Source organism: Tursiops truncatus, chromosome 1 (genome assembly GCF_011762595.2).
Source record: "Tursiops truncatus isolate mTurTru1 chromosome 1, mTurTru1.mat.Y, whole genome shotgun sequence".
In the NCBI taxonomy this organism is placed as follows: Eukaryota; Metazoa; Chordata; class Mammalia; order Artiodactyla; family Delphinidae; genus Tursiops; species Tursiops truncatus.
The window spans coordinates 77,283,416-77,300,864 of record NC_047034.1 but is presented as its reverse complement, the minus strand read 5'-3'; the positions used below and the strand labels follow the sequence as shown (position 1 = coordinate 77,300,864).

Sequence of the window (17,449 nt, the reverse complement as noted above, 5' to 3'; positions counted from 1 at the left end):
TGTGTGATGCAGACAGAAAGTACCAGAAGAAGTTACAGAAGGGGACTGTGTAGGTGATAACTTCTTTTTTTTCCTGAGGTGAATGTTTTCTGATGGCTTTGTCCATGCAAGATTCATTTACCACTTCTGTTTTACCAGTGATTCCCGATGTTTAGTGGGAGGTTACAATATGGTGTATGATCATATATTATGTTGAACTTGACAGCCACAATCAGTTTTATAGTCTAAACTGGAAAAACAAAAAAAACTAAAGGTGGTGGGGGATAAACATACAACCTTAAATATAATCAAGACCAAAATATTTTTAGGATGCTTTCTCCCAAGGTCAGCATAGAAACATTCCGTAACATTGTATTCTATTTCTTTTTCCTGACTTCTTCATTTAAAAGAAAAAAACGTGATTGTATGCACTCAGAACTTCCATAAATTCCTTTCATGGTCTCAGGTAAAATCGCTGGGACTGTTGCAAATTTCTAAATGAAGAAATAGACATCTAACACTTGACAATGATCATATTCAGTGCCAAGTCCTAGAATATAATGGACCCTCCCAATTTTAGTCCAGTTCTTGAGCCTCTCAAAGTGTATATAACACCTAAGCTACTTCTAACTCCCTTTGATTCTTTAGCCACTAATCCTGCATCTAATATCCTCATTCAATCCTCTACCCCATGGATAAGATACCAGAAGGTAGAACGGGAGGTGCGGGGGGACAGTGGTTACCAAAAAACCACATTGGAACTGCCCTGGAAGGACCAGTGACTGAAAGTGTATCTTGGTTTTCCCTGTTTAGGCTTCCCTAAATAAAGGGCTTTCTCATTTGTTCTCTGGCTAGGTTTGGGAATATTTTCTTGACCTTTATGCTTCAAATTAGCCTTGCAAATTGGCTCAAAAAATATCTTAGCCTTCAAAGATGTTCTTTTACCTTCCGCATTATGGATCATTCCCATGCTTACCCATGCCTACAGCTCCTGTCATTAAGCAGTGAGAACACAGGACACGTACTCAGCATAATTTAGTAGAAAGATGATAGAAATCAGGGGACAGAACTGATTGTATTGGCTCAATAGTTGATTTCAGAAGTACCTCCTTTAATGTCTCCCCACCCTGAGGCCCTGAGAATATAAACAGAGAGTAATTTGTTTCATGGTTTGAAATTGGGTTGGGTTGGTTACATTTCAGAGCCATCAGAGGTGAAACACCAGATAGTTGCTATGGATTTGGAGTACTCAGTGGTTTCAAAGCATTGTTTTGAAGAAAGAAAAACCCAGGTTTTTGAGGGTTTTGTATCTGGACGTAGAGAAATGTAAGGGAGGATATACGGCTAAAGATAAAAATGTCTTTCTCATCTGCTTACAAACGCCTGGTACACGAAGCTTGGGTGGGAGGCTTGTATGCTTGGCAGAAAGTCTTAGTCACCCTTCAGCTGCATTAGCACCAGGGCCTTTTGGCCGGAATATGAACATCTCCCTTTCCTTTAACCCTGATGGAAGCTGAGGAACCATCTAGCTCTGCACCATCAAGTTGGCGGTGCTTTAGCCTTGGTCCTGCTGTAAGGGTGTTTGATGTCTCTGTTTTTGCTCTTTTTGCTCCCAGTGTGCCCTGGAGATGCGAGATTTTCCTTTGGCAGCAGGAGGCACACACCCAGAGAATGCTGGAGCCGCAAGGGGACAGGACCCACTTCCACAGCGGAGAAAAACAAAGAGGAAAAAGGCGTGCAGGTGGCCAGCGCTAAGGGACTCACCCAACAAGCAGTGGGCCACTGCCACTGTCCTCAGCAGCTGTTTCTGCTGCAGCCCGAGAGGAACTCGGTGAGCCCGTCCCTGTTTGTGGCTGCAAGCTCAGGATTTCAATCAATGCATTCCAGTAACCCTAAAGTGAGGAACTCTCCGTCAGGAAACACACAGAGGTGAGGGCTAGGGCCTGGCCCAGCTGCCCCTTTGGGATGTCATAGTGGACCATGAATGCTCACTGGTGGAACAACATGTTGAATTAGAAGCGAATGGGGAAAGAAAAAAAGATAATTAAATAGTGATAGAATAGTGAATCAGAGTTTAGGTTAGAGTTTTCCTCTGTTATTATTTGTCCATTATTACCTGGCCGCTCCTATTTACCACCCCTCTCCTCACCAAAACATAAAGAAAAAGACCTTAAAGACCAGCCAGTACAGTGAGCTAAACTTGGCAAATGAGGAAACCGAGACCTGGAATGGTGAGGAGGCCTAAGGTCCTAGAACTGAAACACCAGCCCTGGACTCCCACCGTGAGGCTTTTTCCTCTGTTCCATGGAAGTTAAGCTGACGCCCTAAAAGAATTGTTTCCTTCTCCCCTGGCGGCAGTGGTTAGTGTGCCTGCTCTGGTGTGATCCTGCTTGTTCAGGGAGTATGTCCTGGAGGATTTCCCTAACCTGCCAGTCATGGGCAGGTTTCCTCGCGCTCTCCTGGACCTGCTCGTATTTTCCAGCAGGGAGGCTAGTCTCCTGTTACAGCTGTTCCTTGTCATCAGCTGAGGGGCGGGTGGTATTTTGATCTTAACGATGTCTGTTTGTTTACTCTGAGCTAGTCTTAGTGTGAGAGTCATTTCTCTATGTACATAGAAACCGTTGTCCTTTATTGACAGAAGCCCTAGAGATGGGTCCCCATGTGACTCTAGGGTTCCCAAGGCCTGGCAGGCCACTCTGCTTGATCCTCCTCTCTGTTGAGAGCTCTGAGATGAGAGCAGGGGAGGAGGGAGCAAGCAAGTGGCTGCGGTGAAAGGTGGGGTGGTTACTTAGTGGTCCAGGTCTCCTTGACCCATGATAAAAATCAGTCCTCCCTAATTTGTGCTGCCCAGTTGCATCCGGTGTCTGATCTCCCTTTGTTATTTGTCTCTTTTAGTAGCCCTAAGTCAAAGCAGGAGGTGATGGTCCGTCCCCCTACAGTGATGTCCCCATCTGGAAACCCCCAGCTGGATTCCAAATTCTCCAATCAGGGTAAACAGGGGGGCTCAGCCAGCCAATCCCAGCCATCCCCCTGTGACTCCAAGAGTGGGGGCCATACCCCTAAAGCACTCCCTGGCCCAGGTGGGAGCATGGGGCTGAAGAATGGGGCTGGAAATGGTGCCAAGGGCAAGGGGAAAAGGGAGCGAAGTATTTCCGCCGACTCCTTTGATCAGAGAGATCCTGGGACTCCAAACGATGACTCTGACATGAAAGGTATGTCTATAAGATATTTGAGACTCAGAGGGAAGTAGGTATTCCTGAGGAAAGGCCTCTGACATTGGTGGATGCCAGAGAGCCTAATAGCAGCCAAGTGGGGAGAGTAGGCGCGTCAGATTCAGGAGTTCTCGCAGTTTAAGATGGAACTATTTCTGGTCGTTTTCCTGCTAACTAAGAATAGTTTGGAACCACCTTGTTGACTTCTTGCTCTTGAGGATGCAAGCGTTTTAGGATGTTCCACGGCCCTAGCCACGTTCTTGTGGATGTTTCTGGCCTCCATACTCTTGGTACTTAAGTGTCAAGCCGGTAGCTCCAGCTTGTCTATGCCAGGGTCCACCCTGGAGCGGTCTTTCTGACATTCCTCCTCTCCATCAAATCCATCCTTCAAGACTTGGGTTTTGTGCACTCTGGCTGCCATTTGGCCAGAGTTGTAGGCACAAGAGGCAGCCCTGGCACTAGTCCAGGTTTGTCACAGTCAGTTTCAGTGTGGCAGGAACGAGTGGCTACATGTAGTAGAGATACAGTAGGCACCAAAATGGAGTGAGCCAGAAAGAGTATAGGACCAATGGCTGTGGTTTTAGGCTTTTTCCTCCTAGTATAAAGTAAAAAATCGTAACTATAGGCCAGAACATGAAACTAGTATTCAAGCAGTGGAAGTGTTACTTCCCGACCCAAATTTGAAATGAGAACCTGGGTGATCGTTCCCCTGTCTTTCCTTTCTTCTTTAGGTGTTTGTAGGAGGCCTGTTACAAGCACCAGCACTATGCTGGGGGCTGGGGGTGCCATGGTCAGCAAAACAGAAACAGTTGCTATCCTCAAGGGTTTGAATGCACCTAGACAGCAGATCATTAAACAATTACAGTAAATTTGATAAATGCTGAAATAAGGGGAGTTCGGGGGCTATGGGTTCAACTAGCAGGGGCAGCCAGTCCAGGAGGATCCAAAAGGGGTTTCCAGGAAGGAGGGACATTTATGCTAATATCTGAAGAATGCATAGTAGAGAAGTAAGGAGGTGGGGGAAGAGTGCTTTGTAATTAGTCATTTAGGGAGAAGTGTTTTTATGAATAGAAGAGGTTTCCTCTTAGCAAGGTACTTCCTCCTTGAAATTCTCAGGGTGTTTGCATTATGATGCTGTAAATGCTGGCAGAAAAAAGAGTTTTATTCTTTCTATGACATGACTCTTTTCATTCTTTTAGAATGTAATTCTGCTGACCACATAAAGTCCCAGGATTCCCAGCACACGCCACACTCGATGACCCCGTCAAATGCTACAGTCCCCAGGTCTTCCACCCCCTCCCATGGCCAGACTACTGCCCCAGAGCCCACACCTGCTCAGAAGACTCCCGCCAAAGTGGTGTATGTGTTTTCTACTGAGATGGCCAATAAGTAAGTTGATGGCTATGTCTTGCTGTTGGCGTGGCTTGTGTGTTTGGGCATCTAAGTTCTTACTCCCTTTGAAGATTGATCCTTTTTTTGCCCACTTGTATTATTACTTAAAGTTAACGCTACAGAAAGAGGTAAAATAAAATATAAAACCTCCCCACCCCTACTCCCCAGAGGCAACCATTGATGCTACTTCCTTGGCTTTCCTTCCAGAAATTTTTTGTGCTTGTACAAATATACATATATATACTTTTTTAAGCACAAAAGGGATTGATTGCACAATATACACTTTTCTGCAACTTAGTATTCTTTTTAAAATGACACAAGTAATGTCCATTTTGGAATAATTAGAAAATGTAAACAACTAAAAAAATCTCAGGAATTTACAGAGATAACTACTGTGAACATTTTGGTACATACGTCTCTAGTGGATGGATGGGTCAATGGATATTTATTTATTTATTTAAAATGTGAATATACCCTAGTTTTTTTCATTTAAGGTTTTAAAAATTAAGATATAGAATGAATCTTGGCAGCCTTTAATTATTATTAGGTGTGAGAATTCATTTTACCCTTCTTGGGTTGGGATTTTGAGCTAGGATGCTCTATAAGACACCTACTAGAGTGGATGGCTTTGAAGGAGAAAATCCTGGGGGTTTTTAGTACCTCTTTTTGAGATTTGCTAATGGCTATCTTTTAATTTCAGAAGTTTGATGATAAATGATAGACAAATAATGAAAACCTTTTTCTCTTGATTTCTTCTCATTCAACATTGCTGGTGGTTCTTTATACTTCTCCTTCCTCTCTTATACCAGTTTAATCGGTTAAAGTGCTTTAAATTTACAGTTAGTGAAATAGGAACAAGTCCTAGTGTGTGCATCTCTTCTGTCTTTGCAGAGCTGCAGAAGCTGTATTGAAGGGCCAGGTTGAAACTATTGTCTCTTTCCACATCCAGAACATCTCTAACAGCAAGACAGAGAGAAGCACAGCCCCTCTGGTATGTCATTTTGGAAACGGAATAATGGTTTAAAGGTTCTGCAGTGACTGTAAAGGTGGGAGATGGTGAATTTCACTGATAGGGAGATAGTCTTTTTTTCTTCTCCCAGTTTTATTGAGATACAACTGACTGACAGCACCGTATAAGTTAAAAGTGTACAGCCTACTGTGCTGTATACTGTATACTTTAACTTACATACGTGACGAAATGATTACCATCATCTCATATAGATACAAAATTAAAGACATAGAAAAAAATATATATTTTCCTTGTGGTGAGTACTTTTAGGATGTACTTTCTTAACAGCTTTTATATAGAACATATGGCAGCATTCATTATATTTATCATGTTGTACATTACATTCTTAGTACTTATTTATTCTATAACTGGAAGTTTGTGCCTTTTGACTACCCTCCTCCAATTCTCCCTCGCTGGTAACCACAAATCGGATTTCTTTTTCTATGAGTTTGTTTGTTTTTTTGTGGTCATTGACCTACAACACTACGTTAGTTTGTGGTATACACGTAGTGATTTGATATTTCTGTACATTTCAAAATGATCACCATGATAAGTCTAGTTACTGTCTATCACCATACAAAGATATTACATAGTCATTGACTGTATTCCCCACACTGTGCATTTCATACCCGTGACTTATTTATTTTGTAACTGAAAGATTGTACCTTTTAATTTTCCTCACCTATTTCTCTCCTCTCCCCAACCCCTCTCTCCTCTTTCAGCTACCTGTTTGTTCTCTGTATCTATGACTCTGTTTCCGTTTAGTTAGGTTTGTTCATTTGCTTTGTTTTTTAGGTTCCACATGTAGGTGAAATGATACAGTATTTGTCTTCCTCTGTCTGACTTATTTCACTTAGCCTAAACCTTCTAGGTCCATCCATGTTTTTGAAAATGGCAAGATTTCATTCTTTTTATGGCCATGTAATATTCCATTGTATATATGTACTACATCTTCTTTATCTGTTCATCTATTGATGGGCACTTAGGTTGTGTCCATATCTTGGCTATTGTAAATAATGCTGCAGTGAACATAAGGGTACATGTCTTTTCTAATCGGTGTTTTTGTTTTCTTTGGATAAATACCCAGGACTGAAATTGCTGGATTGTATGTTAGTTATATTTTTAATTTTTTGTGGAATCTCCACACTGTTTTCCATATTGGCTACACCAATTTACATTCCCACCAACAGTGTATGAAGGTTCAATGGGGGATAATCTTGATGGTATAAACTACATTCTGAGCATTTAACCTAATTGTGTGGTTTTAGGCATATCACACTGCATTGGCCTTTTCTACTAACATGCTGATATATTGATGAATTACTAGGAGAGAAGAGGTACAACATAAAAAAGGAGATATTTAGATATCTTAGGATTTCTGTCATGTAGCCATCTCTGGGAAATTCTGAATTCAGACCCTCTGTAAAGAGCAGGATTTTAAAAAATAGCAAACACTCTTGAGTTACTTGAAGAACAGAGAAAAAGCAGCAACAAAAACTGCAGTACTGGAGTACATGCTGATGATACCATAATTAAGGTCTCAGTGACTTTCAAAATGATTCTTATTTATTTCAAAGTGAGAGAACCATCGAATGCTTTTAATTGCTTGATATTTCCAAAATTATAGTAAATGTTAGTCTGTTTCCTCTCTGGAACTTAAGCACCTACTATAAATTACATTAGAAAATGCATATAATGGTTGTTTTAATACACGTAGTGTTCCAAATTGAACCAAAAGATATTTCTTGTGTCTTACATTGTCAAGGCATTGCACCAAATGCTGTGGGGACACTAGAGGTTCAAGGTACAGTCCTTGAGTTCAGGAAGCATAAAATCTAAAACTTGGATGAGTCTTAAACATGGGAAAAGTTAAATGACAATAAACGACTGAAGTGACAATTCAATACAGAATGGATGACATTTCGTCCTTGTTGTATATGAACATAGAAGTCCCCCCTGTGACATAGCAGGCTTAGGCTTTCCTAGGCCTAGGAAAAGAATTTCATGTCACTCTGCATCTCTGCTACTCAAGGGTAGACGATGGATACGTATAATATTTTAAATGTATATATTTTTTAATTTATACTTTAAAAATATTTGTTTATTTATAATTTATATCATTTTGGAATGCACGGCGTACATTGCAACTCAAACCGACATTTTATTGACTTAATGATAGATCTTAAGTCATTAAGACAGTTTTCACTTCCACCTTCTCTGGTACTAAAATGAAATCAGAAAAGGAGTTTATAAGGAGTGAATTGGGAATAGTCCAATCACCATTGCTCCAAATCTAAAATATAAAGGGTGGTACTAAACTGTTTCTTCTGTCACGGTCACCTTGTAGGAAATCAGTGACCACCCTTAACAACAGAACCAAACTTAAACTAGCACTGGAGAGAAAATTAAGGTGACCTCCACACTCCAGTTAAGGAGTCAGAGAGACAGAGGACACTGCAACATCCAGAGTCATCCAAGTTCAGCCAGTCTTACCCCCACCAGTCTCGGTCTGCAGACACAGATGCATGGAGAATACCAGCAAGTGGAACATTTGCATACATACCCACGGAACGTGAACTGTTCGTGTTCAGGGATATGTATGATGATTCCTGTACAAATCTGCGCCTTGATAAACGTTCCAGAGAGTAGGTGGGGATGTAAGTAAGAGTGTTAGGGGTTTGGAAATACAGGCTGGATTAAGCGAACAGGTAGGAGCAAGTGAACATCAAAAAGGGATCACGCGGCTCACTGGAGGCTGGTGAGAGATCCCTTGATGGAGTCGCTAGACTGGGCCTGTCTGTTCTTCATTACCGCCCTTCTCTAGTACCAGTACCTCCAGCAGTGCCGAGGTGTAGACCCAGAACATTACAAGTCCCTCTTCCAGACACTGACAGTGTCCGTGTCACCTATTGTAGGTGAGCGTGCCTTTACCCAGGACTTAGTATAGCATCGGTACTTAATAAATAATAATAAGGCGATCATCCAGCCTGTAGAAAGGGCCGCGTGCTGTCTATTGGAAAGAACAGATCAAGGGACAGCACAAGCTAGATAGCCTCAGATTTCTCTGCAGACCCTTCCTGCCTACAGATGGTCTTACTACAGTTAATGTACAAAGTCTCGTATGGAGTCAGTGATCACAAACTGAAAACAGAAATCGGAGATGTCAGGCCCCTGGAAACTCAAGGATAGGAGTACCTCACTAGTCACCGTGCCAGGGGAAACACTGAAGTGGAGCGGCCGTACCTCCCGCCTCTGACGGGCAGAGTACAGAGCTGGAGGTGACAACGACTTTCTCTTTCAGTTGAAAACATTAGACTTTTTGATTGACAATGAGAAGTCTACATATCCAGTTATACTTTCGGGGAAAGAAAAAGGTGTTAGGTACAGCCTCCCACATACCAAGAAACTAATCTCTCCCTGAATCAGAAACACATAGTAGACATGTGATATCAAACCTGTTCCTCGAAATAGATACTCAAATGTATTCACTTTGGCAGCGTGGCTTTCCCTTGGCATGCTTTAAAGTTATTCAGCAAGGGAAAGAGGATGCCGTTTGACAGCAAAGTGTGAGAAAGAAATCAAAATGTCTGCATGTCCAGAGTGGGGTTGTACATGAGCAGTTTCTACAGCAAGTGTCAGTGTAGATTTATGTGGCTGGGACAAGTCCTTTATAACATATCTTGCTCTTTTCATTGCCCTTCTGTTCAGTTCACCAATGATTTTTAAAATCTCGTTTATCTTCAGAACACACAGATATCTGCCCTTCGGAATGATCCGAAACCTCTCCCACAACAGCCCCCCACTCCAGCCAACCAGGACCAGACTTCCTCCCAGAACACCAGACTGCAGCCAACTCCACCCATTCCGGCACCAGCACCCAAGCCTGCCGCCCCCCCGCGTCCCCTGGACCGGGATAGTCCTGGGGTAGAAAACAAACTGATTCCTTCTGTAGGCAGCCCTGCCAGCTCCACTCCACTGCCGCCAGACGGTACCGGGCCAAACTCGACGCCCAACAACCGAGCAGTGACTCCTGTTTCCCAGGGGAGCAGTAGCTCTTCAGCAGATCCCAAAGGCCCCCCACCTCCACCCGTGTCCAGTGGAGAGCCCCCCCCGCTGGGAGAGAACCCCGACGGACTGTCTCAGGAGCAGCTGGAGCACCGGGAGCGCTCCTTACAAACGCTCAGAGATATCCAGCGCATGCTTTTCCCTGATGAGAAAGAATTCCCGGGAGGACAGAGTGGGGGACCCCAGCAGAATACTGGGGTGTTAGATGGACCTCAGAAAAAACCAGAAGGGCCAATACAGGCCATGATGGCTCAATCCCAAAGCCTAGGTAAGGGACCTGGGCCCCGGACAGACGTGGGGGCTCCATTTGGCCCTCAGGGACACAGAGATGTGCCCTTTTCTCCGGATGAAATGGTTCCACCTTCCATGAACTCCCAGTCTGGGCCCATTGGACCCGACCACCTGGATCACATGACCCCTGAGCAGATAGCGTGGCTGAAACTGCAGCAGGAGTTCTATGAGGAGAAGAGGAGAAAGCAGGAGCAAGTGGTCGTGCAGCAGTGCTCCCTCCAGGACATGATGGTCCATCAGCACGGGCCGCGGGGAGTGGTCCGAGGGCCTCCCCCTCCGTACCAGATGACCCCCAGTGAGGCCTGGGGGCCTGGGGGTGCAGAGCCCTTTGCTGACGGTATCAACATGCCCCATTCTCTGCCCCCGAGGGCCATGGCTCCCCACCCCAACATGCCAGGTAGCCAGATGCGCCTCCCTGGATTTGCAGGAATGATGAACTCTGAAATGGAGGGGCCTAATGTCCCCAACCCAGCATCTAGACCAGGTCTTTCTGGAGTCAGCTGGCCAGACGATGTGCCAAAAATCCCAGACGGTCGAAACTTCCCGCCTGGCCAGGGCGTGTTCAGTGGTCCTGGCCGAGGGGAACGTTTCCCAAACCCCCAAGGATTGTCTGAAGAGATGTTTCAACAGCAGCTGGCAGAGAAACAGCTGGGTCTGCCCCCGGGGATGAGCATGGAAGGCATCAGGCCCGGCATGGAGATGAACAGGCTGATCCCTGGCTCCCAGCGACACATGGAGCCGGGGAGTAATCCCATCTTCCCTCGAATACCAGTAGAGGGCCCGCTGAGCCCTTCTAGGGGTGACTTTCCAAAAGGAATGCCCCCACAGATGGGCCCCGGTCGGGAACTCGAGTTTGGGATGGTTCCTAGTGGGATGAAGGGAGATGTCAGTCTAAATGTCAACATGGGATCCAACTCTCAGATGATACCTCAGAAGATGAGAGAGGCTGGGGTGGGGCCCGAGGAGATGATGAAACTCCGCGCCGGCGGTGCAGACATGCTGCCTGCTCAGCAGAAGATGGTGCCCCTGCCCTTTGGCGAGCACCCTCAGCAAGAGTATGGCATGGGCCCCAGGCCGTTCCTCCCCATGTCTCAGGGTCCAGGCAGCAACAGTGGCTTGCGGAATCTCAGAGAACCAATTGGGCCCGACCAAAGGACTAACAGCCGGCTCAGTCATATGCCACCACTACCTCTCAACCCTTCTAGTAACCCCACTAGCCTCAACACCGCTCCTTCCGTTCAGCGCGGCCTGGGGCGGAAGCCCGTGGATCTCTCTGTGGCAGGCAGCCAGGTGCATTCCCCAGGCATTAACCCTCTGAAATCTCCCACGATGCGCCAAGTCCAGTCACCAATGCTGGGCTCGCCCTCGGGGAACCTCAAGTCCCCCCAGACTCCATCGCAGCTGGCAGGCATGCTGGCGGGCCCAGCTGCTGCTGCTTCCATTAAGTCCCCCCCTGTCTTGGGGTCTGCTGCTGCTTCGCCTGTTCACCTCAAGTCTCCATCACTTCCCGCCCCGTCACCGGGATGGACCTCCTCTCCAAAACCTCCCCTTCAGAGCCCCGGGATCCCTCCAAACCATAAAGCACCCCTCACCATGGCCTCCCCAGCCATGCTGGGAAGTGTAGAGTCAGGTCAGTATGCTTTCATCCTCACAGTTGCACCTTAAAGCCAGAGATTGCAAAAGCCTGATTTACATCCTTTAAGAAAACTGGTGTCTTAACCTGATTATGCAACCAAAGGAGGTGGCTTTTGCCAAGATGGACGTATTTGTGGCAGAGTGCGTAATCAGTACTTCCACGGGGTTATGCTCTTAGTGCAGAATATGTTTCTCAGATAGGACTGGGAGGAAAATGGGAAATGTGTGTCATTTCACTGAATGATTTACATTTGCACAGTGAACTCACGGTGGTGGAATAGAATGTCTCAACAGTGGGTAAATGTGCCTTTAAATACTAGATCCACCCACTTCAGAGGGCTGCCCTTCATCATGTCAAGAGAGTCTGAGTATCATCCCAAGCAAAGAGGAGAGGCTGCTGAGAGACTTGAGTGGTTCTCGTAAATATGTGTTGACCATAGAAACTGTTACCGAAACATTCTCCTTGGTAAACTGCTGTTCTCAGAGATCAGCTACAATTTATTAGTATTTTCTTCCTAGGAGAAGCTCTCACTGATGATGGTGGTTTTGTGAACGGGACCAGAGGAGGTCAGTGGAAGATGAGCACTGAGGTATAAATACTAGGTCTGTGCTGTCTCCACTTGAGGAAGACTAGAATCAGAATAAGATAGATTTATCCTCCCAAGCTCAAGTGTGTCTCTCCGTTAGGTAGCAGTTCACAAAAGCAGTACAGTGGAGTTGCCCCCTCAGACCTTTTCAGTTCAGACACCTTGGTGGCAGAAAATCAATCAAGAGCGTGTGTAGGGCGATTCGGTTAGTACCTGGGGTGGGATTGCTAATCTGGCTTCCTAGCATACTAATGCCTGAGTCGAATTCTAAATTGTGATTGGCAAGGGAAAGAGATCCATAAGAGTTGCCTGTAACCCATGGTTTTCCCAAGTTTGAACTAATATTTCTTATGCATTCTTGGTGCGTTTGTCTTCCCATCTGCTGAGCTGTCACCTCCATCTCACACTGCAGTCTCCCTCTGCACACACACGGAGCTTGACTAGAGACTGATGATTCATGTCCTGGGCCTAATAACACTGTCCTGTTCATCTGTCTCATTCCTGGCCCTGCTCGTTCATAACGATAGGCCCAGTAGCTTTCAAGAGAAATCTAATTCCCTGCCCTTTTTTTATTTTGCTTTCTTCTCCTAGGTGGCCCCCCACCTCCTACAGCCAGCCAGTCTGCCTCTGTGAGTATCCCGGGAAGTCTTCCCTCTAGTACACCTTACACCATGCCTCCAGAGCCGACCCTTTCCCAGAACCCACTGTCTATTATGATGTCTCGAATGTCCAAGTTTGCAATGCCCAGTTCTACCCCGTTATACCACGATGCCATCAAGACCGTGGCCAGCTCAGATGACGACTCCCCTCCAGCTCGTTCTCCCAACTTGCCATCAATGAATAATATGCCAGGTAAGAAATCAGGAAGATAGGATATGGAGCTAGCTCTGGACAAAAGAAAAACTTCTTGAAGTCTTTTCTTGATGGCTGGACGTTCACCAAGTTGGAAAAGTATACTATCTGAGTTAGTTTCAGTAAAACTAAAGTGTCTTGCCTAGAGGAAGAGAATGATCACAGTATTTTTTATTAGCTTAATTCAGTGTTTGTTGATAAGAAAGCAGGCTTCTTTATAGTTCTTGTCACTTTCTTATGGAAATTTTGATGCTTCTGTGTACCTAGATGCTTTTTTTTTTGTTTGTTTTTTTTTTTTTTGGTAGAAGTTGGGGAGGTCCTCCTGGCACAAAATTGAGAGCGGTATCTTTTCAACATGCTGATCAGAATGTCTTTAGTCCTCAGATATTTTCCTGGAAGGGCAGCCTCAAACCACAAGCAGCCACAGGATTTCAGACAATGGAAAGCCCCTATTTCCTAGAGAATCACTTTCTTTAGGACTAGAGAGAGAATAAAATTCCTCCCTTCCCTACTCATTCTGTTCTCCTTCACCCCTACACCTTCTGTTTCCCCAAATCTCACTAATAGGACATGATCTGGGATGGTGAAGGTGGTCAGTAAAGAGACCATGACTTTTGAGCCATGGGTGTCTGGTTCCAGTTCCATTCTGATTGTTAGGGATGCTCTTTATCATCAGGCAGGTTAGGGCATGCTCTGTGTGTGGCACAAGCACCATCCTTACCATTCTCAGTGGTTAACTCCATGGAGAGACCAAATATTTAAATGTCCCAGAGACCATAGTAGAACCTGTGTGTTTTCCTTTTCCATTAAAAGTTGGCTTTTCTTTACCATTTCACGTAACGTAGAGTTCGAAATGCTCTCTCTGTAAGGTAATATAAAATAGTGATGTCCAGTATCAATTGAAAAAGGCCTGTTTGGTTTCCTTGTTGTTATTGCTGATTCTTAGACTCATAGGACTGATTAGTCTCCAAAAAGGACCATACTAAGTCATCCAGGCAAATTGTTTTCTTCTATATTAAATGTCTCCAATGAAGAAGACTGTACTCATTTGCATATTCACTTGTAACTTTTCACACAGGAGACTTTCTTCCTAGCTGTCTTCTATATACCTTTATGTCCTGCAGTTTAAGACTCAATGATATATTGTCTTGTAGAGCTGTTGGTTTGTGTGCCCCAAAATGTATTATAACCTTATTGAGGGCAGAGATTGTGCATTGTATGTTTCCCCAGCACAGTACCATGCACACTTGATGCACAATAGTTTTTTTGTTAATTTGATTTATGATAGTTTTCCTGAGTTGCTTTCGGTTAAGTTGATTCCTTTGATATCTTTATTTTTCTAGGACTGGGCATTAATACACAGAATCCTCGAATTTCAGGTCCAAACCCCGTGGTTCCAATGCCAACCCTCAGCCCAATGGGAATGACCCAGCCACTTTCTCACTCCAATCAGATGCCCTCTCCGAATGCCATGGGACCCACCATACCTCCTCATGGGGTCCCGATGGGGCCTGGCTTGATGTCACACAATCCTATCATGGGGCATGGGTCCCAGGAGCCTCCGATGGTACCTCAAGGACGGATGGGTTTCCCCCAGGGCTTCCCTCCAGTTCAGTCTCCTCCACAGCAGGTTCCATTTCCTCACAATGGCCCCAGTGGGGGGCAGGGCAACTTCCCAGGAGGGATGGGTTTCCCAGGAGAAGGGCCCCTCGGCCGCCCCAGCAACCTGCCCCAAAGTTCAGCAGATGCAGCACTTTGCAAGCCTGGAGGCCCAGGGGGTCCTGACTCCTTCGCTGTCCTGGGGAACAGCATGCCTTCAGTGTTTACAGACCCAGATCTACAGGAGGTCATCCGACCTGGAGCCACCGGAATACCTGAGTTTGATCTGTCTCGCATTATTCCATCTGAGAAGCCTAGCCAGACACTGCAATATTTCCCTCGAGGGGAAGTCCCAGGCCGTAAACAGCCCCAGGGTCCTGGACCTGGGTTTTCGCACATGCAGGGGATGATGGGCGAACAAGCCCCCAGAATGGGACTAGCATTACCTGGCATGGGAGGTCCAGGGCCGGTGGGAACTCCAGACATCCCTCTTGGTACAGCTCCATCCATGCCAGGCCACAACCCAATGAGACCACCAGCCTTTCTCCAGCAAGGCATGATGGGACCTCACCATCGGATGATGTCACCAGCACAATCTACAATGCCCGGCCAGCCCACCCTGATGAGCAATCCAGCTGCTGCCGTGGGCATGATTCCTGGCAAGGATCGAGGGCCTGCCGGGCTCTACACCCACCCTGGGCCTGTGGGCTCTCCAGGCATGATGATGTCCATGCAGGGCATGATGGGACCCCAACAGAACATCATGATCCCCCCACAGATGAGGCCCCGGAGCATGGCCGCTGACGTGGGCATGGGTGGATTTAGCCAAGGACCTGGCAACCCAGGAAACATGATGTTTTAAGCTGCTAAGATTGGATGTGCCGATCCTTGTCAAGATGAGATTCCAGGTCCTGAGAGCTGCTTTGAGGGAGTTCCAGGAGTACTGTTGGTCATGCAATAGGAGAACAGAGACCCAAGGGCTGCTTTGGGGGAGGGGGGAACTCGAGAATGTATGGATTTATCTGAAAACAAATTATTCATTTAATCAACAGGTGTGTTTTTTTAAGATTTATTTTTTAAGAATTATTTTTGTGGACTTGGGTATCCCATGATAGCACCTACTTGGGGATCTGTAGCCGTGCTTTGAGAATTGCCATGGGCCATGTGTTGCACCATTCTCTGTATGTTTACGTCCTTTGGACTGGCTTCTCCCAGGATTCTTTTCTGGTTTTGTTTTTGCTTTGGGCTTTATTTTTTTTGTGTGTACTGTACTATATTGTAAAAGGGATTTTAGCAGAGACTTTAGTCTTTGGGACAAGAGAACAGGAATGCTGGGCTGTTTACTTTAGGTGGAGAATCCATCTTCAGACCTTTGGACTATTTTCTTTCAACTCCAGTGTATAGAAAAACCAAACTACGACCTCAGAGCAGAGTATTAATGAAAAGCACAAAAAGAGGAACTAAGTTCAGCGAGGGGTGGGGGGAGGGGGGAGATTTTTCTTTTTAAAAATAATGATGCTTAGGACATTTGTTTTTCAGTTCAAGTGCTCTTCAGCACTGTCTCTCCCAATCTGAAGACCCACCTTCACATTTTTCTCTTGTTTTCCCTCCTCTCTCCTTCCCTATCTTCTTGGTTAAGTGAGTTTCCTCCTGTTGTGTCCCCCACTGGTGACCCCCTGCTTCCCTCCTCTCTTTTTCCCTTTGGCAGCTGCAATACACGGTGTTATTTTGGGGAAATAAATCTAACGAAGCCTCGCCTTCCATGCCGAGCATTGTCCCGGCTCTGGGAGGGAAAGGTCTGTCTTTGGGATGCTCAATGGTCTTCTTTGCCCTTCGTCTTTTCTTCCCCAGCCTACCCTTCCCTGCCCACCTTGTTTTCTGTTCTCCTTTTATTAGGAATTCCCAAGTGAATTTTATTAATGTGGGAGTGGAACAGATGCTAAAAGCTATCCAAGATTTTGTTTTTGTTTTTAATTTTGTGTTTCCTTCCCTTTCCTCCCCGTCCCATGCGTCAAACGTTCTGTGTAACCTCCATTAAATTTGGTACAAAACCACTCACCAGAGCTGTGGTGTCAGAAAAATAAAATATATTGTTTCTTACAAAACTGAATTGCCTTTTTTGTCCATTTGGATTCCTGTTTGTTCAGTATTGGGCTTATTAGTTGCCCTGTGACCCAGAAGCATAGTAGCTTTGTATCGGAGTTGATCTGGGTGAAGGTTAGGGGAAGTACATAAAAGTGCTTTTGCAGATGAAGCGTATTGCTTGCTGTTGAGGAGTAACTACCCGTGTAGACTGATCCTGTGCTGTTTCTGTCCCAATCAGGAAATCCTAGTTATAGGCAGAAGAGCAGCCCTGGTCCCCATGCCCCACCTCTAGAGGCAAATTCATGGTCTTTACTGGGAATTTTTGTGAGAGCCAATGTAATGGTGTGAAGTAATTAAGAGGCCAAAGGTATAGTTTTAGTTATTTGAAAAGCCATGAAATGTCCCTGGAGCTTGTCAAGGTGAAGTATTCTTACTGCACCCGCAATCGTGGGTCTCTGTCGTCCGTTCTGCTTCCCCACCGCTGCCTGTCCGCGTCCCCTCTGCAGGCCCTGCTCAGTCTACACAGTTCACTTCCACGCACACACCTTCGGCACGTCAGCGTGTGTCCCGCAAGGTACACCTCTATGGGACCAGCTGTTTGTGTTTCTGTACAGTTAGGTTTGTTCTGGTGTGTGTATTTGAGTTGTAGGCGTCTTTAGCTAAGCAAGTGGGCGTCTGTGTGCGTGTTTGTTCTCAGGTGAGAGAATCTAAGCGAGGAGCAGCAGGTGCAGAGTCGTCTGCAG

General features: G+C 45.7%; 2 protein-coding genes across 7 annotated transcripts in view; both read left to right on the top strand.

Moving 5' to 3' along the window:
- The window catches only part of LOC141279370 (uncharacterized), a 70,365-nt gene extending 68,551 nt beyond the window's left edge, over positions 1–1,814 (top strand). For all 5 annotated transcript variants that reach the window (XM_073808717.1, XM_073808696.1, XM_073808699.1 and 2 more), the window contains one exon: positions 1,596–1,814. In XM_073808717.1, coding sequence (XP_073664818.1) covers positions 1,608–1,814 — 207 coding nt within the window. In that variant the 5' untranslated portion in view covers positions 1,596–1,607. The remainder of the gene's footprint in view (positions 1–1,595) is intronic.
- BCL9 (BCL9 transcription coactivator) lies at positions 1,776–16,726 on the top strand. Of its 2 annotated transcripts, none has more exons than XM_033860504.2 (7): positions 1,776–1,908; positions 2,875–2,969; positions 4,391–4,580; positions 5,475–5,574; positions 9,337–11,578; positions 12,762–13,022; positions 14,366–16,726. In XM_033860504.2, the coding sequence occupies exons 1-7, from the start codon at positions 1,856–1,858 to the stop codon at positions 15,481–15,483; spliced, it is 4,059 nt and encodes a 1,352-aa protein (XP_033716395.1). In that variant the 5' UTR covers positions 1,776–1,855; the 3' UTR covers positions 15,484–16,726. The 2 variants fall into 2 exon arrangements, with proteins under 2 accessions (XP_033716395.1, XP_033716386.1); XM_033860495.2 differs by having other exon boundaries at positions 2,875–3,191.
- Positions 16,727–17,449: the final 723 nt, after the last annotated feature.